The sequence below is a fragment of the Ciconia boyciana genome, chromosome 13 (assembly GCF_034638445.1).
Source record: "Ciconia boyciana chromosome 13, ASM3463844v1, whole genome shotgun sequence".
In the NCBI taxonomy this organism is placed as follows: domain Eukaryota; kingdom Metazoa; phylum Chordata; class Aves; order Ciconiiformes; family Ciconiidae; genus Ciconia; species Ciconia boyciana.
The window spans coordinates 17,165,680-17,193,504 of NC_132946.1; the positions used below are offsets into that span (position 1 = coordinate 17,165,680).

The window sequence follows — 27,825 nt, forward strand, 5'->3', positions numbered from 1 at the left end:
CCTTTGCTGGTACAGGACAAGAACATCTCTAGCCTTAAAAGCTGCCCCAGCCTGGGTAGGGCAGTGCTGAGTGGAATCCTCACACCCTTGCACCGGATTGGTCCTGTACACTAGTCAACTAAAGACATTATATTACAGTGCTTGCATTATTGGTGTGCAAAGAGTCTTTGACAGTCCCGCAGAATTCCTGTTTATTTTCTTGCTTCCACCCTGCAGTCAACTCACCACCAACAGCAAGAGAACAGTGTGAAGAAGGACAGGGCGCACCTCTCCCCTTGCCACCACTTAGAGCCACGCTGCTCTCCCCATCACATGATGTACCACGCTGCAGCTCCTGCTGCCACAGCGACGCAGGCCGCCAGGATCAGCTGCACTAGGGGCTGCTTTGCCAGGGCCAAGGCAGCGTGATAGGGGCAGCCAGGTCCTGCCTTGCCTCCTAGAACACAGAAAGCACCGTTAGTGCTGCGAGTCTTGTGCCATACGCATGTGGCAGCTCTGTCGTTGCCCACCACCTACCTAGTTTGTCTGCATAGTAAGGGCATTTGCATAGGTCTCCTTTTCCATCGTGGACTGGAAAGCCTCCGTCTTGGGCTTCTTCTGTCAGTGACCTGCCAATCTTGTCCAGTTCATCAAACACCTGCAAGTGGTCACAGCGAGTATGTGAAGCAGGCACAGCCAGGCAGCTTTCATCCCGACCCCTGGAACGATCTGGAGAACAGGCAAGAGCCACTCCTGCCTCCCTCCCCCCAAAGACAGCATGTGCTACTCATTTCGGAGCGCCTTGCAGGCAGACCTGTGGTGACGGCATCTGGCACATGCTACGGCTCTGAGAAGGCACAGCCCATTCCAAGAGCATCAAGTCAGACCCAGGAATGAGACAGACGCAGCATCACCCTGCTGTTCGCCTCCCAGCCTGCTGCGGAGGGGAGCGCGAGGCAACACGCTCTCCCCTCCCTGCTGCAGACCCCCTTGGGGATCGCTGCTCCTGTTGGTGCAGTGGTCAGGCAGCCGCTCCAGCTCCGCTGCCAGGGGTTTCCCTAAGGATCCTGACAAAGGAGCCAACCAGATCCCACCACGTTTCTGGCCAGCTTAAACCACACCCACCTGCTACAGGCACAGATTAAAGCTTCCATCCAGTAGCTAAGACTATGTTCATCCCCCTGGGGCAAGTGGCAGCTCAGTCAGGTTTTATGAAAGGCAAATACTATGGGAAGGAACAAGAGGCTACAGACGTTTTTGGCCATTGGGCAACATGTCAGACGTGAGACAGGAGCCGAATTGTAACCAGTGTGGTGCAATATGCTCAAACCGTTTGAGGCTGTTGGAGCGAGAGCTCTGCTCCCCCCACTGCTTCAGAGCCACACAGCCCACAGGAATCTTGTAGTGAAGGCATCTTAATTTTGCCTTAATCAAAGGCTTGGCTGTGGTGTTAGAGTATGGGAGGAATTCCTACCCGACACCAGCCATGTCTCCAGAAGCTAGCAAAAGAGCTATTCAAACTAGAATCCCACCCCCACAACAAGGAGGGGCTCTGGTGGTCTCAGACCCAAACCACTGCCTGGATGAGCAGTCTGACTGAATTAACCTGGGCCTAAGAGCTGGTCCAGACCCAAAAGCAGCAGCACCTACACATACAGGGGCTCAAGGGATTTAGTACCTGCATGTTAAATCTGAAGGCTCGGTTGGCCTCTTCCACGATCCTTTCCTTGGTGTTCTTGTCCAAGTCCAGAGCGTTCATCCTCGCTCTGTAGAGCTGCTTGAACTGCTGCGCGTTGGAAATGTTGTCAAACATGTAGAATTGTATCCCTTCCTCAGTACTGGGCAACTTCAGGGCCCTCTGGGCTACCTTCTTCAGTACTTGGCCACCTGAGAGGTCCCCCATGTAGCGTGTGTAAGCGTGAGCCACTAGCAGCTCTGGCTCGTGCTGTCCCACATGATGGATTCTGTCCACATAGTGCTGAGTTGCCTCTGAACACTGGATCTTCTCTTTCCAGTCTTCTCCATAGAAATATTTCAGGTCTTTGACCAATGCTTCTCTCCGGTGAAGCTCTAGGGGGAAATACAGAGGAGCAAAGACTGGGTTGTCCTTGTTGCGATCCATTTCCTCTTCCAGAGCAGAGTACGTGAAGTAAAGTGCCACGGTGGCCAGCTACGGACAAAGCACAGCTAATGTGAGAAGCCATTCACTAGATCAGCGCATCACACCTTGTGACTGCTCCCCCCCTGCGTGGAGTTGGGGTGAACAAGGAGGAAACCCCCAGGCTTGACACAAAACCAGCCTGGAGAGCACGTACCAGCCACGTATCACTTGAAGGACCAGAGGCTCTTCTCTATCTACATTCATAACAACAAAGCCTACAGAGCACGAGCTAAGAATTAGTCTAATGTTGCCAGCTGTGTGCTCTGGGCCTCCTGCCACCTTGAGAGCGAGGCACAGGGACAAACTTCATCCAAAAGGTACAACTAGCACCAATAGCCTTGTGCTATAGGAGACTACTGTATATGCCAAGACCTTCAGGATCAGACAGTGCTGCTCAGACCCAGAATACCATCTCTTCTGTACAGACGAGAAAGCAATCCAACCTGCAGTCTAGGGAAAACAGCCTAGTCTTCAGAGGATGGACTAAGTGCTGTAATCTCGCCAGGATTTCACTCCTGAACAGCTTATGCCACCAGTATCTATGCTGCAGCCACACCTGCCTTGAGTGGCCAGCAGATGCATGGCCAGAAGCCCAGCACTTCCACCTAATCAAACCTACGCTGGGCCAGCATGCTCCTCACCCCCTGGGTCCCAGCTGCAGGACACACCACAAGTCCTGGACAAGAGCCCTCCTGTAGTTTTGACTATGCCACCTAGAAACTGGATTCCTCCCCATCCCCTACACACAGAGCTGTGCGGCTCTGCCTCAGCGTCGGTCACCGGGTATGCCAAGGAGTTTCTCTGCCATGGCAGCAGAGCAGCACTCACCTTGAAGAGCTCCTTCTTGATCCGTCCTTTCAGGAAGTCTTTGACAAACTGCGTGTTCTCCGCACGGTCATGGGATTCCTTAGTCCCCTCCTTCAGCAGCTCTGAAAGGTCGGTGGGACTGCAGGCAAACAGGGAGAGCTCCTTTCACCCCACTTCCACACGCAGTAATGAGTTTGTCTCTGCTGTGTCTGGAGGGATCCCCCTACTCCCTACCATCTCAGGCCCAGTTTGGAGAAGGTACAAGGTGGGATGTCTCCAGCCAGCCCTACAGGCTGGCACCACCAGGAGGAAGCAGCAGGGTGGCAGCAGCCAGAGGCTCCTTCGGCAGATGCAAGCGCCCATGCACCAACCAGACTTGCCATTTATGGAGGGCTGGGGCTTACCAGGGGCTCAGACCCAGGATGCTGAAGCAATTGCCAAGGAACCTCTGATCCCTGCACCATTACTTTTGCTTCTCATCCATGTGAGCCTGAATAATACTACAAAAGGAGGCCTTGAGCGTATGAAGAGCAACTATTGGGGCAGGCTAAAGGGCACAGGAGCCTCAGTGGTATCCTCCGTGGTCCCTCTGGAGAAGGAGAAAGGCTCAAGTAAGAGCAGATGCATACACCAGCAGGACCCTAGCTTTTCCAACTTGGGTATCAACTGTAGGAGAGGAGATGAGAGCCAAATGGCAAAACAGGGCAAGAACACCCTTAAAAAGATAATTTATCCTGAATCACACTGTTTTTGAAAGTTTCTACAAGTTGTCTTTCTAAAAAAATCTCTGATTTTAGGTTACAGCCACTGCACCTTACCTGGAGTTTGGTACAGTGTTATCAACATCTAAATTCACTCAAAATTATGCCAAAGTGCACCTTACAGTTTTTCTGACTGGCCTGCTACAGATAGCATGTTCATGTTAGCTGTGAGAGACAGACTTTGAACACTCCAGACCCACTGAGTGGCCGAACACTGCAGCCAACAGGCTAGACAAGGCCTGGATGCGCCGGGAGAGCCAGGTAGCATTAACTTCTTCTGAAACTGAGCCTGTCAAATCCAAGAGAAGTCAACCAGCCTATCTAGGTATTCTGGGAAGCACCCTATTCACCCTTCCCACCTTCAAGTCTGAAGCCTTGGCTTTTAGAGCATGTGTGTGAATTTGTTTTTTAAACTAACCTCCAAGAAAAGATCCTTGCCTAGACCAGTGGGTATTCTGCAAAGGCAAGAGAGGCAGCTCACTGGAGCAGAGTTCACCTCTAGAGTCATCTTTCAAAACAAGAAGCTGCTATCACATGAGGCTGCCCGCAAGCCATGGAAAACTGGCTCACCTTGGCCAGGAAGGCACAAACACAAATGCCAAATGGTCAAAGCATTTCTGAAAGGCAAGTTTGATAGTAGAGACTAAAAAAGTAACTGCTTGTTGTCAGCCTTAGCCAGATTGCTCCTTACCATCCCTTCCACCCTTCCAGTACAGTTTGATTAAACAGATTTTACTGCACATGTATTTGATTAATCACCTATTGGAGCCCTCACTCCTTTTCAGATGAGGAGAAAGATCACTCCTTTACGTGGAAGGTCTCCTGCCTTGCCCAAGACTCTGTCTGTGCCATGTTATGAGACAGGACTCACCTGACATTGTCATCTTCTGTTTCCTCATAGCGCAAGATTTCCCCTTCTTCCCCCCCCTCTGAGCCCTCCATAGCTGATGGCATTGATGGCATTGCTGGTCAGTGCTGGAGATGAGGCAATCTGAAAGGCAAAATTAGAGAATGGTTTTAGAGGGAAGCTGCCTTAGCAAAGGGATGGGTATGAAATGCTGAGCAGTCTAGCAAGGAGCCTCTGAGCTGCTTCACCACGCAGGGTGGTGAGGAGCAGCCACTGGCCATTTCCACTGCACACCAGGCACTTTCAAGGAAGCAGTGCTTGTTCAGTTCAGCTACCCCAGGTGAACCTCAACACTAACACCCAGTTCACAAAACATTAACCTCACAGGAGACCTACAACACAGCAAGCAGCCTGCATTAGGTTTCCCACTTCAGGATGGCTGCTGGTTGAAGATGGCCGCTGGTTGAAGATGGCCAAAGACCTCCATGTTAACAATCTGCACTGAAATTGTGAGCAAGCTGTTTTCCACTGGTGCTACCACTGGAGTCTAACCAACGTTAGACTCTGAGCAGAGTAACTGGAAAGCGAAGCACCTCTCCTTCAATCAGGACGAAGAACAAGCTACTTCGTTTCCACAGCAGTACAGAGCTTCCCCTGGAAGAAAGCAGCAGTGAATTAGGCCAGCCAAGCTCTGAAGTCAGGTAGTGCACAGGGGAAACAAAAGCCTTCCCTGCAGCAGAGTATATGAAGAGGAACTTCCAAAGCAGGGGCAGATTTCACTGCTCTGCCTTCCCTGGGCTATACTCCATGAAGAGCCAAAGCAGCTGCTATCTGAACAGAGTGAGCTGCAGACAGTTCCTGCTTCCACTCACACACTCCTCTCCTGCCTAGCAGGGTTCACTTCAAACCCCAGAAGTAACTGGGATCTCCCTCCCCTTTTGCAAAAGGAAAAAAAGTCTCCTTGGATGTAGCAGGATGCACAAGACATACCCAGAAGCAGGAGCAAGACACCTGGCTTACACCAGCCAAACACCCCTGTTGAGCCAGAAATCCAGCCACCTCATTTATAAAATGGACCTGTAATCAGCTTTGTGCGGAGCAGCACCACTACCTTAGCAGGCAGCCTTGCCAGATGAGCAAGGAACTAAGCTGCTTGCTGGCTCTTTGGAAAGCACTCACTGTAAGAGAGCCATCCCTCATGCTCTCCCACATCAGTTCAGTCCCCCTTGGTGGGCTGCATCCGCAGGCTCGCTGCTCAGCCCACGTGCGGGGGCTGGGAGAACAGCAGACAAGCAGCTGCGACCTCACCAAGCTCCTTAGCACAGGGCCAGAACCAGCACATCAGTTGCTGGCTCCTGGCTCACACCAAGCACACCAGTTATAGATTAACCACCCTCCCGCTCCTCACCCCCAAGTTTCTAAGCCCTGTTTTACAGCCGCTCTCACTGCCCTCCACGCTCCGGCACAGGACTCGGCCAGCAGTGCTGGGAGCCAGGTCTGAGCACCCATCCCCAGGTGCAGCACAGCAAGGCTCGAGCACAGCGCTGGGTTAGGACGACACATCACCAGGGTGAAGGTTTCCCCTGTGGTCACACAGCCTTTGGGCTCACCGGGACAGAGCCTTCACCAAGGGGAGGACTGACCAAAATGCATTACTTCGTGACGCCAGCTAGCCCAGTGCAGCAGCAGAAGTCATTTGGGGTGACAGCCCTACATTCCCATTGCCCTTCCCTGCAGGACCAGGCACGGCACAGCCTCCCCATCCCTCGGCTAGAGAAGTTTAGGGCAGGATGATGCAGCCGAGGCGGAAAGGCACACGAGCACAAGGGCTCAGAGATATTTGAGGAAACAAGGTTCAGGTGCTGTATTGTCTATTTGATCACTCACTAGAACAGCAAGCACCCTCACACCGGGACAGCAAACAGGACCTTACCTTCACACATCACACAGCTTCAGCTTCAAACACTGGGAAATGCCCACCGTGGGGAAGGGAAGCTAAAGCAAAGAGGCAAATAACCTGCCCGGGCTCAGCCAGGAGCCTGTCACGGGCACAGTGGGGAACAGCCTGCTTGCCTCACAGCACAGCACAGCCAGCCTCCTGCCAATAGAGTTGCACAAGTTCTGATGACACCCCAGCTTCCTGCTCAGCTTACTTCAGGCCAGGCACTGCTCAAGAAATGCAGATTCCAAAATTAAACTAGACGAACTGGTTCCAATTTATCTTATACTTCCAGAGAGCCAGAGTCCTGGAGGTAGGGTGTGCTGCCTCTGCACACTGCCAGGTCTGCAACAGCCACTGGTACAAAGCTGCAGGTGAGAGCAGAGCTACAAAGAGCACTTCAGCACCGCTCATCTTGGAAGAGGCCTGAAGGCTGACATTAAATCCAACCCAAAGGAACACACCAGATCAAGCCTCAGAAACTAGTAGTCAACAGCAGCAATGGTTCAAGGCTCCCAATGGCCAGACATACACGGCATGGCTCCCGAGATCATCGTTGTACAAGACACGTTTGCTAACTTACTGGTTAGGGCCTCCACACCCACGCCTCGCAGCACACTTGTGTTTAGCAGCACTCACCAACACTGGAACTTTGCTCTCCATACTCCACAGGGGACATCTGATGGGGTCTCAGAAGCCTTTACCCAAGCCTGTTACTAGTGTTGTAAAAGCACAACTGACCAGAACAGTGAATTATTGTTCCAGTAGCACTGTCTGCTGTTGGAAGAAGGGGTTAGCACACAAAGAGTCATCTAAGGACTCTCAGACCTGTATCTCCCACGGCTTTTTTGTAGAGGCTCAGTCTGACATGTTCATCTCTATAGCAATACGCAGGGCAGTGACAACACCAGTCCCTTTAGCCCAAGGTGAGGACAGTGCCCGTACAGGAAATAGGGAAGCTTAGATTTTTCCCAATACCATCTCTAGTATAGACACCTCCCTGATGAGCCATGAATTCAAGAGACAAGTCAGCACAAATCAAACTCCTGTCCTTTTCAGTATTAGGATATTGCATGAGAACTGGGAGGAAGAGAAGTAAAAATCATTATATCTCTCTTACCACCACACATCATTGCTTTTATTCAAAACCTGGCAACTGAAAGCCCACAACATGGTCACTGGTCAAAGCCCTGGTTTCTTGGCACATTCTGCTCCTCTGAAAGAGGCAGTGTCCTACACACTGAGAGGGAGGTTCAAGCAGCTGCCTACCTCCGCTGAGGAGGCTGGAACATCGTTTCATTTGCTACGAGGAGCTCTGCTTATCAAGACCCTAGCTGCTGTTTAGGGTAAAAACATACCTTCCCGGTGCCCTGACAGCGGCCTGCTTGGGAAAAAATCCAACAGCTACAAGAGTCCGGAGAGCAGGGCTGGAGAGTAGGTTTGGTACAGAACACCTCACCACTTCAAACATTTCTTTCCCAATAATGGTGTTCAACCTCTCTGAGAAAACATCCTTATCTCATCTAGCCAGCAATTAGCTTGCCCCTACACACATTTCCACAGCAAGCTTCACACTCAAGATGCACAGCCGTTCTTCTCAGGGTAGGAAGACACTTAATCCCAATAATGCCGCACCTTTTGAAGGAAGCGGACACTGCTGCTGCAGGGAAGCAGGACTGGAAGTTCTGGCTTTGCTTGGGCACCCTCGGGAGAAGTTCAGTAATTCACAAACACCCAGGCAGTACAGAGCTCGTGTCTGCTGTTCAACTAGCACGCAACTTCAAGCTATTTCCCCGCACGCAGAGCTTACATCCTTGCTTTAACAAGCAGCAGAGCGTGGCTGGACCTACCCAAGCATCGCTGCAGTGGAGACAAACTCCAGAACCCCAGGCTTAGCAAGAGGTAACCTGGCAATCACATCAGGAGAGCTTCACGTCTCCTTCTCCCCCTGGGGAGGTATCTGAGGCTGGCTGCTGCTGGAAATGGAGCCTCACAGAATAAGTTACTATGTTACTTGATCCCAGGTAGGTTTAAGACTTCACCTGGGCACCGCCTAAATTTAGGCAATAATTCAAGTCTAAGACACTTCTAGCAGTGCCCATGCAAACGCTAGTTCTGTCCCCCAGAGCTGCAGTCCAGCACCTCAACAAATTGACCGAGGAGGGAAAGTCCTGGCGAGTTCACAGATCTTGTCCAGTTCTGCGCTTTGGTAAGCGGCCCTCGTGTCAGGCAGTGCATCAGGAATCTGTTTTCTCACACCGGCTAGGAGAACAGCGCAAGGGGCAGGTCAGTCAGGGTTAGATCCGGGGGGAGGAAGAGTGCAGTGTGACAGACACACACAAATACATCAAACGGCCTTTGCCCCGGGGAGAGCCAGCGCGTGCCCTGCCTGTCCCAGCATGCAGTCAGCTGTGCCTGGGACACCCCTGGCAGGGCCAGTGACAGGCACTTAGAGCTAATGTACGTAATGCAGTGCTGTGTACAAGCGCTAGGCACTGTGAGGCTTCAATAAGACATTTGTTTCACCCAACAATGGAAAAGTAGGGACAGCAAGAGGCCTCAGAGGCCTTCGACCTCCAAGCTCTTCGCTGAGCTCAGCCGGGTCAAGAAGAGCCAAGTGCCCCCACGCCACTGGGAGAACCCAGCGCAGGACTCCCTGTCCCGAGGGACTGGGGCATCCTTCACAAGGAGCTGCGTGCAGGAATCACTGCGGGGATATGAGGCAACTGTTCTGGCACACTTCCTCAGCTGCTGTGCAGACGCTCGCCCATGGGAACAGAAGGAAGAGATTAGGGAGGCCCGGCACTCGCCGGCCGGGCACGGCGCCAGGGCTCGGCCGGTCACGAGCACCCAGCCTGCGGACCGGCGCTGCGGACGCCGCACGGCTCGAGGCGCGGGCCGGGCCGTCCTCCCGCGGCCTGCGACGCACCGCACCGGCGCCCCAGCCAGCAGCCCGGCCCAGGGCACGGCGGACAGGACGGCCGCGACAGCTCTCCCTGCGGCTGGGAGGGCAAGGGGCAGAGCAGGGCCGGCGGCAGAGTCACGGGCCGGGCGCTGCTCCCAGGCCCCGGAGCCGGAGGGCAGAGGCGCACGGACACGGCCCTGAAGCGGCCTGGACGGGTTTCCCGGCCGAGCGTCTCCCCGCAGCAGGGTACCGGGCCCACCTGCCCCTGGAAGCGGGGAGGCCGGGGCCGCCTGGCCTTCCCCCGGCGGGGAAGGGCCCGGGGGCAGAGCCGCCCGGGGGCAGAGCCCCACGGGGAGGGACGCCCCACGGGGGAGGGAAGGGGAGGGAGAAGCCCCACGGGGGGGGTAAAGTCCCACGGGTCTCAGCCCGGTACCGGCCCGGGCCGCGGGAGAGGGACGCCCGTTACCGCCGGCCCGGCCGCGTTGCCGTGGAGACGCGCCGCGCGCACTCACCGCCGCCGCCCGCCCTCTGCCCCGCGGCGCGAGACAAAGGCCCGGCCCGGCCGCCCCGAATTTATAGCCCAGGGAGCGGCGGCGCGGCCAATCAGGAGCCACCGACGGCACCCGCCGGCGCCGCCGATTGGTGGAGGCGGCAACGACGCCACACAGCGGCCCTAGCCCCTCCCTACCTCGCCTCGCCGTCACCCGACGGCGACCTCCAGCGTGGCGCGAGGCCCCGCCCCGGGGACGGCCGGGGCGTGAAGCCGCGCAGGCGCAGCGGGCGCGGGGGAAGGCGGCAAAGCTTCTGGTAAAGGAAACATGGTGGAAATGCTGGTTTTCAACGATGGTTTTATTTGGCAGTTGTAAAATAACCAAGCCCCACTAACACTGCGTTCAGCTCCCACGGGGCTCTGGCCCCTGCCCAGCGGACACCCCGCTCGGGCCGACAGCCTGCGAGCGCAGCCGGCCCTGAGACACAGCTGGGGCTTCAGGCGCACCGGGCTTCGGCTTCTCTGTGCTACAGGCCCGGCCCATGGACCGAGGACGGTAATTCAGAGCCTCTGAACAAAGCAGTGGTGGCAGGGAGGGAATGCAAGAGCTTTTGTTTATCCAGCCAGAGCGTTGCAGGCTCTAAGATGGTCCGTTTGGTGCCCTCTATAAATTGTCTGAAATGTTAGCTGAACAGTTAACAGTTAACAGCTAAACTTAGCTGTTCAGAGGAAAGGCAAGGTATTTTAGACCTTCCTCTAAAATACACCACCAAGTACATTCCAGCCTTTTCAAACTACTTCCTTTCTCTCCCAAGAGCTATCCCTCCGAACATCACCTCCTTCCCCTGCTGCATCACATGCTCTTCCCCAAACCATTCGGCTCCTTGTACCGACTCTCCTCTTCTTCATCTCTCTCTTTTAGGACTTGTTCTCCTAAAAAGAAATTGCTTTCACCCTCTGCAAGCAGGGCGGTCAATAGAGCGAAGGGAGAGAGACACTGGGCTTTGCTCCCCAGGGATGCTCACAGGGCACCAGACCTAACTGCTCCCCACACTCACCCCTCCTAGGGCTCCCCACCCCTGTGGATCTGCTGGTGCCGGAGGAGCGCAGAGCTCACGGTGAAGCCCTTCCCGCAGTCGGCACAGGCGTAGGGACGCTCCCCGGTGTGGATGCGCCGGTGCTGGATGAGGTGGGCGCTCTGCCGAAAGCTGTCCCCGCAGTCAGCGCAGGCATAGGGCCTCTCCCCTGTGTGGACCCGGTGGTGCCGGAGAAGGGCTGATCTCCACAGGAAGCTCTTCCCGCACTCGGTGCACTCAAAGGGGCGCTCCCCGGTGTGGAAGCGGCGGTGCTGGATGAGGTGGGAGCTCACGGTGAAGCTCTTTCCGCACTCGGCGCACCCGTAGGGGCGCTCACCCATGTGGAACCGCCGGTGTTGGATGAGGGCTGAACTCACAGTGAAGCTCTTCCCGCACTCGGAGCACTCGTACGGCTTCTCCCCAGTGTGGACCCGCTGGTGCTTCATGAGCTCGGAGCTCTGGCTGAAGCTCTTCCCACACTCCACACACTCGTAGGGTTTCTCCCCAGTGTGGACCCGCTGGTGTCGCGTCAGGGCTGAGCTCACGCTGAAGCTCTTCCCACAGTCGCTGCACTCATAGGGTTTCTCCCCGGTGTGAACTCGCTGGTGCTGGATCAGCTGCGAGTTCCCGGAGAAGCTCTTCCCGCACTCAGCACACTTGTAGGGCTTCTCCCCGGTGTGGGTTACCTGGTGCCGGATCAGCTTCGAGCTCATGCTGAAGCTCTTTCCGCACTCGGAGCACTCATAGGGCCTCTCCCCTGTGTGGATTCTCTGGTGCTGGATAAGATGCGACCGCTGCCGGAAACTCTCCCCGCACTCGGCGCAGGCGAAGGGTTTCTCTCCAGTGTGGATTCTCTGATGCTGGACGAGGTTGGAGCTCACCCGGAAGCTCTTCCCACAATCCCCACATATCGTCAGTCTCCCCACAGAAGGATTTCTCTGCTGGATAGTGTCTGGCAGCCTCCTGAAACTTTTTCCGCGCAGTGTCACTCGGCTTTGCCTCTTCCCCAGAGGTCTCTGAACCCTTTCTGACCTGCATGGGAGGACTGGGTCCTGTGCAGGACTCTGGGAACTGTTCTCCTTGGAGAGTCCCGAGAGTAAACCCTCGGGCTCCACTGGCCCGGAGATGCCTTGGTGGACATTATCCTCTTTCTTGCTCACAACCCCATCTTCAGCTGCAATAAAGTGAGAATCCAGAGAGAAGTCACAGGCAGGACAGGAAACTTTGGACAGGGGAAATCAAAAGGGCCCAAATTCTAAAAATTCAGCAGATTGACTTTAAGTATAAAGAGTTCTGATATTTGCCTCCAAACTACACAGTGGATTTTTCAGAGCTTTCACAGGAACAAACCCTGGAAATAGCCCTGCATGCTTTGCCAGAACCTGAATCTACTGAAATTATTGGCATATTAGAGTTAAAAGTTTAGTGCTCAAATGGGAAAGATGGTTGCTTTTCCAGGATATTATATCTGAAAATGTTATTAAAAGTTGAACTGGGAGTCAGAGGAGGGCCATAAAGAACTGCCTTGTTCAGCAGAACATTACGTGGGTTGCAACAGATGCAACCTCCCTGCTCTTGTGCTGCTAGTATTGCAGAGAGAGAAAAGATGCACAAAGGAGACACTGGCCCTAAGACACGAGACACGGAGACTGCCTGGAGCCTGGCTTATGCCCATCTTAGAGCAGAAGCAAGGTAACTTTATGCTTCCATTGGTGCAGAACAAATCTGTTGTGAAAGGTTCTTGGTGAACTGAAGATCCTCCATGGCTGATTCCAGATTACGCGCTGAGGAAATCCAATAAACGCAGAAGATGAAGGTAGTGCAAGTCAGTGGAAGTAACGCTAGCTGAACAGTTATGAATGGCTCCTGAGACACAGGCAATGAACAAATCCCTGCCCTCTTATTTACATAAAGTCTTGCAGAAGCATAACCACTATGAATCTATGCTGTGCAGACTCGAGGTCAGTTGAAAGCCTTTCCAAGACAAGGGGCTTGCATGGATTTCTAGGGTATTTACACAGAGCAGTGACTCCTTCCAGCCCACTGCTCTAATGCAGTTTGATGAGCATCCTAGCAAGTTCAAAAGCACATACCCCCAACAGTGCTGCAGCTTTTGCTGCCAGCAGGGAAATGTAGCTCTTTTCAGGCTTACTGAGGGCTTATACGCTAAATTGGCAAGACAGGACCTGTGTGGCATGCACCCAGGGAAGGGTAAATGGACGTCAGAGGGATGTACGTGGGATGTAGAAATGGCAACATGCATCTCTGAAGAGAGGCATCACATCCAGGTTTAAGACAGCTCAATCAGGGAAATAGATTTCCAGATGATCTCTTTATACGGACTTCCAGGGGGAAGGATGACTTGCTGTTGACTATATGTAGACCCAAAATATGGAACAGGCCGAGGACTAAAGCCGCAAACATGCAGACCTCCAGATTTGCCTACTTAAAGATTCAACGGCTACCTCCTGGTTCTCTGAAAACTTTTGTGAAATAAACTAGTAACATATCAGTCATGGGGGATTGATGTACAAATCACAGGCACCTCCTGTGGTCTGGCAGAGTTGCAATAAGGAAGTGCATGCCTTGGAAGAGGAGAGTCACTACTGAACTGTAAGTGTGCAATAAAGGAAGGAGAGTCTAGAATTTCAACCCAGACTGATAGGCGTACGTATTTAATCTTCCTCTTTCTAGTCAGTACAAGAAAACATCTCAATATGATTTCACAGCGAACTCCTGAGATACCTTTTATGGCAGTTTGGTGTGGTAGTGATGCCACTTCTTCCCTTATATAGTTTCCACTAAAATCATCGCTTGAGAGGAACAGAAACTGGAACTTTGCTATTCACCATGAAGGCATTTCCATTGTCTGCAGCTACTCCATCCAGGCCTGGAGGAAAAGAGAAAGGTGATATCCAAAGACAGGATAAGAAGAGGACATTTCTGGCAGGCCAGCATGAAGCTCTTGACCTGTATGTCAGACTTTGTGAGTAGAGAATGGAGCTAGCGAAGTTGTTCTGTTGCTGTTGTGCCCAAAGAGATATCCTTCACCTACACTAGCTTTGGTACTTACACAGAATTTTGGTTCTTTACACAGAACTTGAAAAGGCCTTCAAAGTACACAAGAATCAAGTCTTCTATGGTGTTCTGTACTTTTGGGGGAAGGTCAGGAATTTCATGCTTCTTACTACAATTATTACACTCATGGCTCCAGCCCTCAACTTCTACAACCATTTTCGTTACTTCTGAGCTACTAGGTATCTTCATTGGCATCCGGGACAAGTTGTCTGTAAAGGGTTTGATCAAAATCATGATGACAGGAACTAACTGGAGGTATTTTAAGTGGAAGGAGAGTCCGTTCACAATGCTGAGGAATTAATACTGGAAGCATAAGGCTGAACTGGCAAAAATGAATAAGCAAGAGGGATAGGAAAAATGTGGTTCTTCCTCAGCCCATGCCAATTTGGGTTGATGGTAAGACCTCTGATATGCCCAAGGCTGCCAGTGCTATAGCTACAAGGCAAGCTCCAGATAAGCAGAGTAAGCGTACATATTGGGAGAGATCCTAAATATCACCTTAAATGTACCCTTGGATCTCTCTCTCTCAAGAGAAGCCAGCAGTAGAAGGAGTTTTGGCTGATGCTCTGGCGTGTCTCACAGCAGGAGGAGGACACAGCAATCGTCTCTGGCACCGAATTCAAGAGTTCACAGAAGAGAAACCCATGAGAACTATTAAAAATAACAGACCACCATAATGAGTAAGGCTCAGGCTGCTGGACGACAGAAGACTGTGCTGGGGAGGCGTCATTGTATGCTTATCTTATCCCCTTCCCTGGCATCCACTTCTAGCCAGTTCCCAAATCCCTGAGACAGGGCTCGGAGCTACGCAGACCTTTGGTCTAACCCAGCAGGGCTGTTCACACAACCTCACAACACTGCTGGACTCCTGACTGTGGTACCTCGCTGTCGGGGGACTGGAAGGTGGCTGATGTGATGCCAGAGAAAGGGCTCGAGTGGAGATCTGGGGCCCAACATTCCAAATAAAATAAACAGAAAACGGAGTAAAAGAATTAACGGACAGATGGCCAAAGAGGGCAGACTGGGGAAGAGCTGGCATAGCCTTTGGAAAGAGGTGTCACCAATTTTAGCAAAAGGGAGATCTGGAGCCCAACGGCATTCCCAAAAGACATTTGTCCTTCACCAAAACTGATAAAGAAACTAAGCTGCCATGGGCTGAATGACACTCAGTAGGGTGGTAAGGGAGGGAAAGGGGAGGTGGAAACATCTGCTGATGATTCTGTGTTATTCAGGGTTAAAGATACAAAGGCTGACTATAAAGATAAACTGTGGGAGAGCCTCATGCTACTGACCAACGAGGTGACAGAGGAATGACAGGGGACATTCACTGCAGGTAAACATAAAGAACTGCAGAGGGGAACAGCCTCTATACCTTGCACTTATACCAGGGCCTAGGATGTTCTTGGTATCATTCAGGAATAGCACCTTGGAGTTAGAGCAGATGGATGAAAACTGCAGCTCCTAGGCAGGCAAAACAGCTAGGCAAATGTTAGTGATTGTTGGGAAAAAAACAGAGAATAAAAGAGAATGTAATTCTGCCTTGCTGCTCAAATCCCACATCCTGACTGTGTGCGAGGGGGAGGACGGATGCCCCATTTCAGAGAAACTCTAATAGAGCTGAGGAAGACACAGAAGCATCACACGAATGATCAAAGGCACAGAACAGCTTCTGAACAGGAGATGACTCAACTGTCCATTCTGCTGGGAGAGGGTACAGCAGATAGGGGACAGCACAGAGGACTATAAAAACACAAGTGGCCTGTGGGGGGGGGGGGTAGGGATCCATCCTGCACCGTGTGTTCTAAATTAAGAACTACTGACATCAAGTGAACTACTAGAAGGCTGCTTCAAAGCAAACCAAAGGAGGCAGTGACTCATAAAACAGCTAAATAAGCCGTGGAACTCCTTGCTGCAAGCTGTCATGGATGCTAAAACATACACAACTTCAGAAGGCAAGAAAATACACAGAGAGCTGCAAGATACCGAGAGAGCACGTGTCTAGTTCAGGAGTTTCTGAAGCCACAGATTGCTTGGGCCTGGGAAAGCATACAGGGACGCACCACCGCTTGTCTGCTCTTCTCTGTGTCTCCGATATTGGCCCTTGTCAGAGACCGCAGGCAAAGCTGCAAGGACCCTGGTCCGACCCAGCACCGCCACTCTTGCGCATTCTGGCGGGATTTGGGGATCCTGGAGATGTTTTTCTCAACGACAGGTTCACAGATGATTGCACCGGCCCCTTACCTGGACAGGTGCCACTCAGAACAGTCTTCCCTTCGTAGGCGTGGAGGTGGGAGAACCACAGTTCCTCCTTCTGATCCGTGTGGGAGATCATCTCCAGCTCCGCTCCTGGGGGTCCTGCTCCGGGAAAAGAAACGGGGAGGGTCAGACGAGCCAGGCTTGAACCGACCGCGACTGCTCCGAGCGGAGGGGCTTCTGCACTTGGGAACTAGCGAGTCCCGGCCGAGCAGGGACCCCAGCTCCCCGGGGCGCACCGCAGGGAGCGCCGGGCTCCCCAGCACCCCCGCCGCCCCGGGGAAATTACTGCAGCCGCAGGGCTGGGGGGGGGGGGGTCTGGCCGGGGCGGGGGCTCCCCCAGGCGCGGCGGGGGGGCGGCAGGAGCCGCCGGGGCATCCCCGGGACAGGGCCCCGGTACCTGCGCTGGGCCCGGCCGCCCCGCCGGCAGCGGCGGATCCCGGGGCGCCGGGGGCGCGGTCACGTGACGGCGGCGGCCAATGGCGGGCGGAGCCTTCGCCTCTGCGGGCGACCGAAAATGGCGGCGGCGGAGGTTGGGGTGGCGCCGGTCCCATCCCACGGCTGGGCTCCGCGGCCGTCCCGCCGGCCAGACCGGGCCCTTCTCGCAGGCCGGCCGGTGCCGAGGGGCAGGCCGAGGCCAGCTCTCCCCGGCGGGTGGGTTACCTGGTGCCGGATCTGCTTCGAGCTCACGCTGAAGGTCTCTCCGCAGGCGTAGGGCCTCTCCCGTGTGGGTTATCCGGTGCTGGATGGGACGCCGTCGCTGCCGGAGGCTCTCCCCGCGGGCGAGGGGTTTCTCCCAGGGTGCCTGCGGAAGGCTCATCTGTGTCGGGTGAACAGCAAATGCCCACCTCGGGGGGCAACACGGACCCTTCGGTGCAGAAGCTCAATGCACAAGACACGAAAGCAGCCAGCGCTTTCTAAGGAGAAGAAAGTATTGAGAGGACACCAAAGCAGAGCTCTGGAAATGTGTACGTGGGCTCAGTGCCCTTCCAAGAGATGAGGACCCTACCGGGGCACTGTTGGGCTGCTGCAGCCTCCCAGGTCCCCAGAGCGGAGATGTGGCCTTTGGTGTTGGGTAAGGAGGAGTGGGCTTGTGCTGAGCTTAAGCATGAGCTTAAACCCCTAGCAATCACTTAAATCTTTAGTGAGAACTCATTCCTTAGTAATCTAAGCTTACAAGATGACTGCCGGCCAGTAGAGTAGCTGGAGGGGCAAGGAACCTGGGCAGTATATTCAATAAAACACTGCAGGTACCTCTGAAACCCTGTTCTGGGGGACAGCAACTGAATCACAGACGCCTTTGCTGAAGGCTGCATCACCTCTCCCAGGCACTTTGCGTTTCATTGAACAACAAGCAGCTTACATGCAATGGCTCTGAAAGAAATTTTAAGCTGGAATGATTTGAAAAGCAAACAAGCACATTTGAAATGCACTGCCAGAACAGCTCCAGTCCCCTTGAAGAACTGCAGGAAGGACTGCTCTTGGATTTATCCCTTTGATACCTAAACGCTGGCACTGTAAGCATAATACCTGGGATCTGTTGGCCATGTAGAAGGGGAAGACGCAGCAGTCACCACTGTGCTTTACAGCATTCTCATGTTTTGTAGTTCAACTGGCCCCTACGTGGGTCTCGGCCATGGCAGAGACCATGGTGATGGATCACACCCACCCAAGAAATGCCATTAAGACAGGGTGACTTCTGGAGTAAGTGGACACACAGAACTGTGCCTGTACAAGAAAACAGCTCTCTTCTCATATGCAAGATTATTACGTAAACATCTGCAGCACAACTTTTCAGACTAAACCTACTGAGGCTATTTTTTCAGGCAGGAAATGTGACAATACCCAAACCAACATGGTGGTAGCTGCAAAGGAGTATCCATAATCCCACAGATCATTTGATTGTCACAGTGAATTTAGAAGCAGTGTTTTCCAAAGCTCACTCAGAGCTCACATGATGCATCTTGGTAAGACAGAAGCTTTGTGCAATGCCAGTAACCTATCTGCTCTTTTCTTTAACTTAAAAAACAACTAATACCTGAGCTGAAAAGGTATTTTTTTTCCTGCAGCCTTGGAAGTGTTAAAACACACAGAAATATCAAAATATTTTGGTAGCTGTTACTACACAGTTGGAAATAAAAAATGACAATGTATTTTCCAAAACAAATGAGCCTGCATTAGGAAGGTAGGAAAACACAGAAATACATACAAATTGAACTGTTTGGCAACACATTATCACTGGCAGATGGCAACACCAGTGTTAGCTTGGGGAGGCACGCTTTGCTTACGGATTAATGAAGCAGGCGCATGAATAATTGCTTTCAGATAATTTGCAGTGTATGTCAGATATGTCCTTGTGGCTGTAAAAGATTTTAAATTCTTTTCTCATAATCTGAGAAAAGTTTTAGAATTACAAGAGACATTTCATTTTGTCAACTTCAGCAACAAGGAAGCATCAAGGCAAGCCTCTGCAAAGTGGTCACCTCCAAAACCTGACAGCACAGATGTGACATTTAAAATCATCTTTCTGCATTAGGCAAAGACTGCCCAGTTGCAAGGTTTAAGGATGACAAAGATAGGAGGATAGAGACACTTTCAGTGACTAAAATTCAGATTTTTTTCATAACATGCTAAAAACTTTTTTTATGACACTGCTGTTTGAACGATTGTAATTCATATCCATGGACCTGTGACACTGCATTCATTGAAGGTTAAGTTGCAATAAAGAATTAATTACAAAATATTTGGTCATAAACATAAATCTTACCTAAAAACAGAGCAAAAAAGCTGGGAAGGGATCTTATTTATTTTCCCATATTAAGACTGGTAAGTAGGACTGAAGCTTTTTCCACGTATGAAGCGTGTACTTGAGAGAGAAATACATGGTACACTGAGGGAAAATATTTCCTAGAATGCCACTTAAGGCAAGCCTTGCCCTTTTCACATAACACTCCCATCTTCTGGCAGCTCTTGCACAAGAAGGTGGGGGAGGAAAAGTGATGTGACCGCCAGGGAAGAAAACTATCCCAAATTCCTGAAAATTCACCAGACATGGCAGAAGGCTTTGCTAGGAGGTCCCCCCACCATTATCCATGCCACGGACACCTGACAGAGAAGAGGAGGTTCATCAGTGGTCAGCGATTTCCCCTTCACCAGCAGCCCTCCCTGCCAAGGCCAGACCAGACCCTTCCCCACAGCCCATCCTCCCGGCAGACCCCAACACCTTCCCCCCAGGTCCCCCTTACCTCAGGGCTGCACAGCCCAGGTGAACCGGGCAGATCGTCTCTCTCCAGGTAGCCAACCCACTGTTCACCAGCCACTGCCGGGTGATCTCTCCCAGCTCTCCTAGCTGGTGGGCACCCACGTCAACTCCTCTTCCGCCAGTTCTCTGCTTGGGGTTTCAGCCAGTACGGGCGCAGACTGCAGACTCTACTGCTCTCGACTAGACCCAACATTGCTGCTTAGAACCCCCCCCAAGTCTGTCATAAGACATTACTTAGAGTTTATCATTAGTACTTTACAAATTGTTTATTGTACATAATATAAATCAAATAAAATTGAAGATATACTGTATCAAAAATAGAAAAAATATTTATATGTTCCAAATATATAAACACATTTAGAAATCCGGCTTCTTTTTTTGAAGTGTTGTGCCTATTTTGATGAGTGAGACTCTTTGCAGACTCAGAAGTGCCAGAACAGACAGAAGTCAGAAGAAGATGTGAAAGTAAATACATAAAATATGACAATTTAGGGTCCAAGACTTCCCCAAGAGTCCCAGACAGTTTACAACCTAAGATCAGTCCAGTTTGGAAATGAGACTGATCAGAGAAGGGGGTTTAGATCAGGTTATAAGAAGTGCTGAAGAGATCCAGTGGTCACTATAATACTGTCTTAAAAACATCTCTGTTGAGGACATACTCAAGCTACGCTGCCAAGGTAAAACAGCGCTCAGAAAATGGAGCAGATGGTATCTTTAACACAGATCCAGTGTGCAAGTGAACATACACAAGTGAGTGTATGAATCTAAAGGGCTTTCACATGACATCTGGCGTCAGAGGGCACTTTTGGGAGCCATCACAAAGAGACTAGAAAAACACCTCCACTGTTTTGCAGCCATTTAAGAAACACGGATTAAGGAGTTTTACCAGAGATTGCAAATTGAATCAGGGACAGAAGAAAGGCATTGTATTTCCACAATGCTCCCTGCGTTAACAATCAGCAGGGCAAATTGTATGCTGAAGAAATGAAGATAGAAGTCACTGGGGTCTAAACATTCAGTGCTTTACACAGGGGAAAGGGGACTGGTTTCTTGCAGGCGGGTTATTCTACTGAATACTGGAACTTGAAGGGCGAAGCGTTTCACAGCCCAAGGCCAGGGAAAAGCTCTTGGCAAGTGTCACTGGGGGAAGCACCTGCCTTTAGAAGCACCAACACAAAGAAAATTTGGGGATTTAAAACCTATTAGAAAAATGGAAAGAAAAGGCACTGGAGGAAAATCGGGGGAAAAAAAGAGGCTCCAGAAGACCTGTGTGCTGAAGGCAGGACAGCAACTGGAGGAGTTTGTGCAATTCAGCACAGAGGGCTGGGAACGGGAGCTCCGTTCAGACCCATTCTCCAGCATGTCATCTGGAGAGCAGGCCACAAGGAGGAGCAGTGCACCCACCGATCACAGCACCACTGCTAGCACCAGCCTGGAATAGGGTTTCCAGCTTATCAGGAAGGCCTCCACGCACAGAATTTTCAGGATGGAGGAGTGGGCTCCATTCAGTATCGTCTCCTCTGTTTTTTGTTCCCCTTTCTTTTCTGTTCCTTCTCTTTCCGGGCTCCAGCTGTGGTAAATGTGATACAGTGAGCATCTAGAAAGTCCAGCAGCTTTGCCTTGGAAATTTTAATGCCATTCTGTTTCAGCTCTGTGTGCAGGTCAGCCAGCTCAATTGGCTCATAAAAGAGAATCTTGTGGTACAGGGCTGTGTTTGAACGGATGTAGCACCTTACTGCCTCCAGCTTATCTTCTTCCCGAGCTGCTGCCTGAGATGCTGGAAGCTCCTCTTCCTCCTCCTCAGATGCAAAAGCACAAGCTTCAAATCCATTCACGAAAGAACTAAAAGCAAGATCAAGTAGACCAGAGATCAAGGAAAGAACAGGCCATCAAGGACAGGACCAGAGCTCCCCAAGTCCCTGGTGGCCAACCCCCGTGACTATCCTCTGTAGGATCACAGACTCTCCAATACCAGTGCCCACAAAATGAGTGAAGCAAAACATGGCACGTGTTCTGCAAACTTCCCCACCCCAGCCACGACAGCGCTGGTCTGGCATTCCTTGCTCCTGCTGCTGCCATACTGCAGCAGCCTCTGCTGAGTAGTGCTGTGCCATCCTCTCCCTCCTCTAGCTCTCAGTCAACGGTGAGTGCTCCTTGTCACTCTAACTTGCAGGGATCAGGCATGCCAGATTTGGGCCTTGCCCACATGCAGTCACAAGCACTTCTGTGTTCTGAGAATAGCTCACTGGGAATTAGACTAGAAAACCCCAAAGCCTATTTCTCTTATAGGAGTGTGTTGACCTTCAAGTGACATGCCCAAGGAGGTGGCAGGGCCACTGTAGGCCACATGGACACTCACCTCTGTTTGCCACATTCCCAGCTCTTCTCTGTCCTGCACCATCAACTGTTTTGTTTAGTATTTTGTTCCCTTACCTCTGTGAACCAAAAGAGATGTCGCTTTCATCCACTGAAGAAACTGCAGACTCCTGAGATGCTGAGAGCATTGGTTCCTCACCATCAGCTGCCAGAGACCATCTCTCTGGAGATACAGATGACCTTTTCTGCTCTTTGGCTCCTTCTGGGTGATGTGTTGTTTCAGTTCCCTCCTTGGGTGCTGCACAGCCTGTTTCACAGGATCCAACAAGGTCATCATCAGCCCTCCCCACAGGGAGCGCTGAAGAAGCCATAGCAACCTGCTTCCTTTTGCCCACAGCTCTCGAGGCATTGGCACGCTTTCCACCTGCAGTCCGGTCTGCCTTTGACTGCCTAGAGCGTTTGGCCGGGGACTTCTGCAGGGGAGGCTGGGAATATGGGACTTCATCCTCAAAGTCAGAGTCCACATCCTGGTGAGTATACTGGAATATCTCCTTCAGCTTCAACACCATCTGGCGTTTTGGGAGAGCACGAACTCCAAATCTGAAAGAGAAAGGTGGGAGCTTAGGTTAAGATAATGCTGCACCTTCCACTGTCACAGCTCAGGAAGAGGCTCAGGCCAGGAAGTCCAGCAGTCAGCTAGAAAAGTGTGACATGACCTCAAAAAAACACTGACTGGAGTTTCACCATGGTTTCACTTTCAGCCCAGGAGCTTTCTTTCACACTACCTGCCAGCAAGTTGCTGCTCATAAAGAGATGTACTCGTGGAGGTAATGCTAACCTGCTCAACTCCTTCTTCAGCTCTGGGGTCTCCATGATGGAGTAAGCTGGCATTGGTGTCATCGGAGTGCTGGGAGGCTTGTTGTTCTCCTGACAGGAAGGTTCTGCAGCAGAATGAAATTACTATGATCAGAATTAGTACAGAAAGGACTTAAAATGGCTGGTATCTTCCCCTTTTAGTGGCAGATATTCTAATAGTATATAATAATTGTTTAAGTAGCACTGCTTTCCTACAAGCTCTTTTAATTATTACTCAGCTTCATACTGGACAGAACAGTCAACACTTTTTTTTTTTTTTTTTTCCCTAAACTGGGATACTTGGTTTTTATTGACTTTAAATCAGAAAACAGCTTAAATTAAGACATATGTCACATCTGAATACGAAGCCCGCTTAGGGCTTTGTTAGAACAGGCAACATTTACAAGGCAGTTAAAAAAACATGTTTACTGAATTCTGTAAAGTGGTTTTTCTCCCAGGAAGGAAATTTCATAATAGGGACTTGATGCAAAAGAAACTGAGCAAGTCAAGCTTCTGGGGTCCTCAGTTAGATACTGATTTAATGATACCAATTTACTGATACTGTGAAGCACAGTCAGTCTTGCACGTCATGTTCTAAACACCCATTAAACTGATCGCTTAGTATGGCATAATTAATAATATATTTAATTAGATACTATGAGATCAATTACTGGTCTTAGATGGAAGGAACCATGCAAGGATATGTACCGGGCACACAGAGGCCTGTTACGAGGGCCCAGAACTAGCAAACTGAAGGCAGCACAAGACAGCAATGCATCAGCAGAGCTTTGCAGGAAAGCATGCATGAAACCTACCCACGGGCAGGGACAGCCACCCACGCTCAGCTAGCCTCATCACGAGGAAGTCCTCTGTGCCTGCACCACTGTGTTGCTTACCTGATGTCCTCATGTATGTTAGCACAAGCATCGCTTCACGAATGCGTGAAAAGCAAGACTGTACAGAGCACCCACTACTACAGGGGACAAATATCCACTGGCATGCAAGCTGAAGGCTGGTTTTTTGTTCTGTTTTGGTTAGTGTTTTTTTCTCCAGGCATCTGTAGCTTCTGCAAGGAGTACCATCACTATCAAAGAACCAGTGTGAATGAAACACAAGTGGCTATGCTCCAAGAATCCCACATTTAGATATGCTCTCTCCCACATCAGAAGATGACTGTACCTTCTCTGTGCCTGGCCCCGACAATGACTTCAGATCAGAAGACCAAAAGACCCTTTCAATGTATCAAGTGAACCACAGGTGAGATGACCACTTAAAATGAAAACAATTTAACCTAGTCCAATAAATCTGGTATCAATACAAGCTCTCACCAGGAGTCTTTACAGGATCTGTCTGACAGGCACGTGCTGCAGCTGACAACCTCTGAGACAGAGGAAGCATCTCTGGAAATTCATCTTCCTCCTCTTCTCCATTCCAGTCATCCCAGATTTTGGAGTTCAGGTAACTCGGTCTACTGCCCACTGATGAACATGGCTCAATAGGACTCTTTTCAAGACAGAGCAAAGTTGTTCTTCTGCGAACAGGACTTCCTCGGAGAGGGGTACTGCCCTTAATTTCCTGCATGTGGACTGGGCTCTCCCACTGGTCATGCCAAGAGCCAGGTCTGGCGCTGCTGGCAGTGCTAGTCTTTGCATGGCTCACCTGGTTAGAGTCCTGGCTATTACCTCTGACTGGTGACAGATATTCAACATACCAGCAGTCATCAACAGGGACTGGGGGCTCGTCACAAAGCAAGACGCTACTATTCAAAGAAGGCAGACTTATTTCCTTTTCACTGTCCTCTACCTCAACCACACTGATATTTGTTTTATCTTCCACTGACTGCTCATGGGACGGAGGCACAGGTTTGGATGAAAATGAGATCTTGGCACATTTGCTTTTTATGTTGGTGTGGCCAGGGGAGAGGAGAACTGGATCCCCTGGAGAAACTGGTAGGGAGTTCTTGGAAAATGATCCTGCTGCTGGGCTGCTGGAAGGGCTCCTTTCACTGACTGAGTTCTCCATAGGCAAATGTTTGTCTGACAACGTTGTTTCACAGACTTTTATTAAATTTCCAGTCATTTCATGGTTACTGTTACCTGCTGCTAAGTTCTTTGTGCTGAGTTTAGATCCTGGACTCTTTAAAGAATTAATACTTGTGACCTGAGTCTGTGTTGAGAAACTTTTGCTTTTGCTCAGAACTGGCGTATCTGGCACTAGCCAGGAGCTGTCTGTACCTGAAGACATTTCATGACCAAGCCTTTTTTCAGGGCTCAGATTTGGACTCCGTTTGCTCTCCGTACAAGCATTTATTTGTCTGCTGAGAGGCAATTCAGTGGACATCTTTACATCATTACTTATATGCACTGTATCTGTAATGCCACATGAGACCTGGGTTGATCTCTGCTCTGTTTCAGTGACTGATGAGTTATGTTCAGGTTTTGGTGTCTCAGGACCTTGTTCTACGTTTGTACATTTCAGTTGCCCAGGCACTTCCATTTTCTTCAGAGCAGAGCCTGACTCTGGAGACTTCTTGTCTTGTTGTAACTCCATTTCATCATCAGAAGACAAAACAATAACATCACCCTCCTTGTTCCCCTGAGCTGCAGCATCCTGAGTTCTGATAACCAGTGATGATAACACTGGGTCATGACAACACGTATGCTTGTTTAAATCAATGTGGGGAAGCTCTGCTGGAGAAATTGTGTTCTCATTTCTTGATGCAGTATCCAGCTCGTTGGCTTTCTGAAAGTGTATTTCATCAGACGGGAATGATTTTTCCTGTTTGTTTTGCTTTGGTGTTGACACGTGTTCTGTGGCAAACTTTCTCTCTGATTTTGGAGTTGCAGGTGAAGAGCCAACAGCAGGAAAAAGGGGCACATAAGGTTTGGGAGGAGGACTCCCATAAAAACCGTTCCTATGTGGAGAGAGGTCTTTTTGTGACTTGCTGTACAGAAGTGAATCATTAACATCAGCATGTTTTTCACTGGGAGCCTTTCCTGATTCTTTGATAACTTCTTTCATTGGGGAAGGCTCACAGTAATCTCCCTGAGTTGCAGAAAATAAGCGTTCATAACTTTCATTTATATTAGTATCATTATGGAAGCTAGGAAACTGTTTTTCACAGTGATGTGCCTTGTCATGTGAGGCCTGAGATGACTCGGATTCCTTCACACCTTCACATCTCCTAACAGCCTCTCCTTCATTAGCAGTGGCATCATGGGATGCTACGTCCCATTTTTGAGGTTCACTGTGGTGAGGCACAAAAGTGGTCTGTGGATCATTCACGCTTTTGCACCTATTTATATTCTGCATTTTCTCTTCTTGTGCAGACGAGTCACATTTAGATCTTTCCACATCATTGTCATCCCTCAAATCTTTGAAGCTGTTGCTTATTGAAGCAGATTCAGATCTCTTTACCTCTTCCTCCTCAGTTTGCTGGTTTGTACCTTGGGCTGCCTCAGTATCACTGCAGATGCTGCAGTCTGTTCCCTCGCTCACCTCTGTTTCACCTTGAACCATCTTTCTCTGAGTTGCAGCAAACTCATAGATTTCCTCCAGCTCCTGTTCACCCACCCTATTGTCATCTTCCTTCTGGCATTCAGGGTTCAGCATAGCTACTTCTTCCTCATCTTCACCAACCCACACTGACTTCAAGAGGTCTTGGAAGTTCTCAGCTCTGTCCTCACATTCTTTGTCATCCCTCACAGAGATAAGATCATCTTCTGAATCCACTCCAGAAGACACCTGACTCGCTCCAGTGTTTTTTTCACACTTTGCCATCAGTTCCCTCACACCAAACCTGCAAGGATATGATAGTAATGTTAGCATTTTCCTTCTCCAGTATTTCTTCACCATTTGGCTGCCTGATCACTCTTGTGAGCCTTGTAAAGAATTTGCATGAGGATGCTGGTTTCCCAAGATGTACAAGATCCAGTATACTCCTAAAATTCAGAATTCCCTTTTCCAGGTGTCACTCACATGAAAGCATCAGGCTCACTCATCCTTTTTTGTGTTTGAAACTAAACAGCTATATGACTACACTAAAACCCCTTTGCCGTTTGCACTGGTGAGAGCCCCATGGAATGGCTGGGGCTGGATAACGTCTGTCACGTGCAAGCTTCATGGCTTTTTGGAGTGACAGGGCACCTCCGTATAAACATTTTGGCAAGACCCAACCATTTCCCCCCTGTATCTCAGCAACTGCTCCTATTTCAAGCTCTTTACTTAGCGCATACCTAGTATCATGACCGAGAGCATGGCTGACACAACACATTAGAGTTCTAAGCATCCAATACATTCTGCAAATGTTGTTCAGATTAAGTGCATCACTAGTGTAATGCTTTGAGAAACACATATAGAAGATATGCTCATCGTCAACATCAGCTGTCAATAAACATCCTGAGACAAAACTCTTGGCAAAAGTCTGCTAAGCATATACTGAACATAGAAAAATCTCACACAGATACAACCTGAAGAGAGACTCATGGAAAAGATGAGGGTAGGATGTTCTTATGTGCAAGTTACATTTAAGATGTAAGCAGAGGACTATGGAATTTGTAAGCCACTAAAACTGCAACGGAAGATATCAGGCTGGGGTCTGTGTGGCTGAAAGCATGAGGGGATCCAAAGCATGCTCACAATACAAACCTGGCAGCCAGAGCCCCCACCTGGGGCAGCACCCCAGCAGGGATGTCAGCATCAGCAGCATAAAGGTATCGCAGGAATGCACACGCCGCCTCTCCTGTCACGTCACTCAGCAGCACGCGGCGTGTCTGCGCGTTCCCATCTTCCTCCACTAAGAACCCTTGGCTGTGAACCTGGGGTAAGAAGAAAGTAAACAAAATCCGTTTGCTAGCAAAGAAACAGCAACACCAATGTTCTTGTTCCTATCAGCTTACTCCTTTCATTCGCCCAAGTCTTACCCTGGGACCTGGGCCTGATGCCCCAGAGGGAAGCTAAGATGACCCATTATGCAGAGCTTCATATGGAACAGGCCATTTCCTTCCTGACCCTACAGCTGTTAGCTTTGATAAAGTTTACTTGTTTTAGTCACACATATAAAAGATGATCTTAGAGTTCTCCAGTTAGTTTTGGAA

At 50.5% G+C, this 27,825-nt stretch overlaps 3 protein-coding genes across 14 annotated transcripts in view; all 3 read right to left on the reverse strand.

Annotated features, from left to right (window-relative positions):
- Window positions 1–138: 138 nt before the first annotated feature.
- On the reverse strand, window positions 139–16,376 carry HMOX2 (heme oxygenase 2). Of its 2 annotated transcripts, none has more exons than XM_072878274.1 (6): window positions 16,285–16,376; window positions 4,580–4,699; window positions 2,969–3,086; window positions 1,658–2,149; window positions 517–637; window positions 139–436 (listed from the first exon to the last, which is right to left on the reverse strand). In XM_072878274.1, exons 2-6 carry the CDS (start codon window positions 4,669–4,671, stop codon window positions 309–311), a joined length of 951 nt encoding a protein of 316 aa, XP_072734375.1. In that variant the 5' UTR covers window positions 4,672–4,699; window positions 16,285–16,376; the 3' UTR covers window positions 139–308. The 2 variants fall into 2 exon arrangements, with proteins under 2 accessions (XP_072734375.1, XP_072734374.1); XM_072878273.1 differs by lacking the exon at window positions 16,285–16,376 and adding an exon at window positions 9,912–9,940.
- On the reverse strand, window positions 10,236–17,537 carry LOC140659063 (uncharacterized). Of its 2 annotated transcripts, XM_072878272.1 has the most exons (4): window positions 16,960–17,537; window positions 16,285–16,398; window positions 10,948–12,139; window positions 10,236–10,822 (listed from the first exon to the last, which is right to left on the reverse strand). In XM_072878272.1, the coding sequence occupies exons 1-3, from the start codon at window positions 17,114–17,116 to the stop codon at window positions 10,953–10,955; spliced, it is 1,458 nt and encodes a 485-aa protein (XP_072734373.1). In that variant the 5' UTR covers window positions 17,117–17,537; the 3' UTR covers window positions 10,236–10,822; window positions 10,948–10,952. The 2 variants fall into 2 exon arrangements, with proteins under 2 accessions (XP_072734373.1, XP_072734372.1); XM_072878271.1 differs by having other exon boundaries at window positions 10,236–12,139; window positions 16,960–17,536.
- A 1,565-nt stretch (window positions 17,538–19,102) lies between these two features.
- SLX4 (SLX4 structure-specific endonuclease subunit) overlaps window positions 19,103–27,825 on the reverse strand; it is a 34,073-nt gene continuing 25,350 nt past the window's right edge. For 9 of the 10 annotated variants that reach the window (XR_012044982.1, XR_012044984.1, XR_012044988.1 and 6 more), the window contains 6 exons: window positions 27,377–27,546; window positions 24,058–26,528; window positions 22,713–22,815; window positions 21,992–22,474; window positions 19,542–21,400; window positions 19,104–19,401 (listed from right to left, as the gene is read on the reverse strand). Coding sequence is in view for 1 of the 10 variants with exons in the window: in XM_072878269.1 (XP_072734370.1) it covers window positions 21,064–21,400; window positions 21,992–22,474; window positions 22,713–22,815; window positions 24,058–26,528; window positions 27,377–27,546 (3,564 nt within the window). In the remaining 9 variants the exon portion in view is untranslated. Of the gene's footprint in view, window positions 21,401–21,991; window positions 22,475–22,712; window positions 22,816–24,057; window positions 26,529–27,376; window positions 27,547–27,825 lie in introns of all 10 variants that reach the window. The other variant, XM_072878269.1, reaches the window with a different exon arrangement.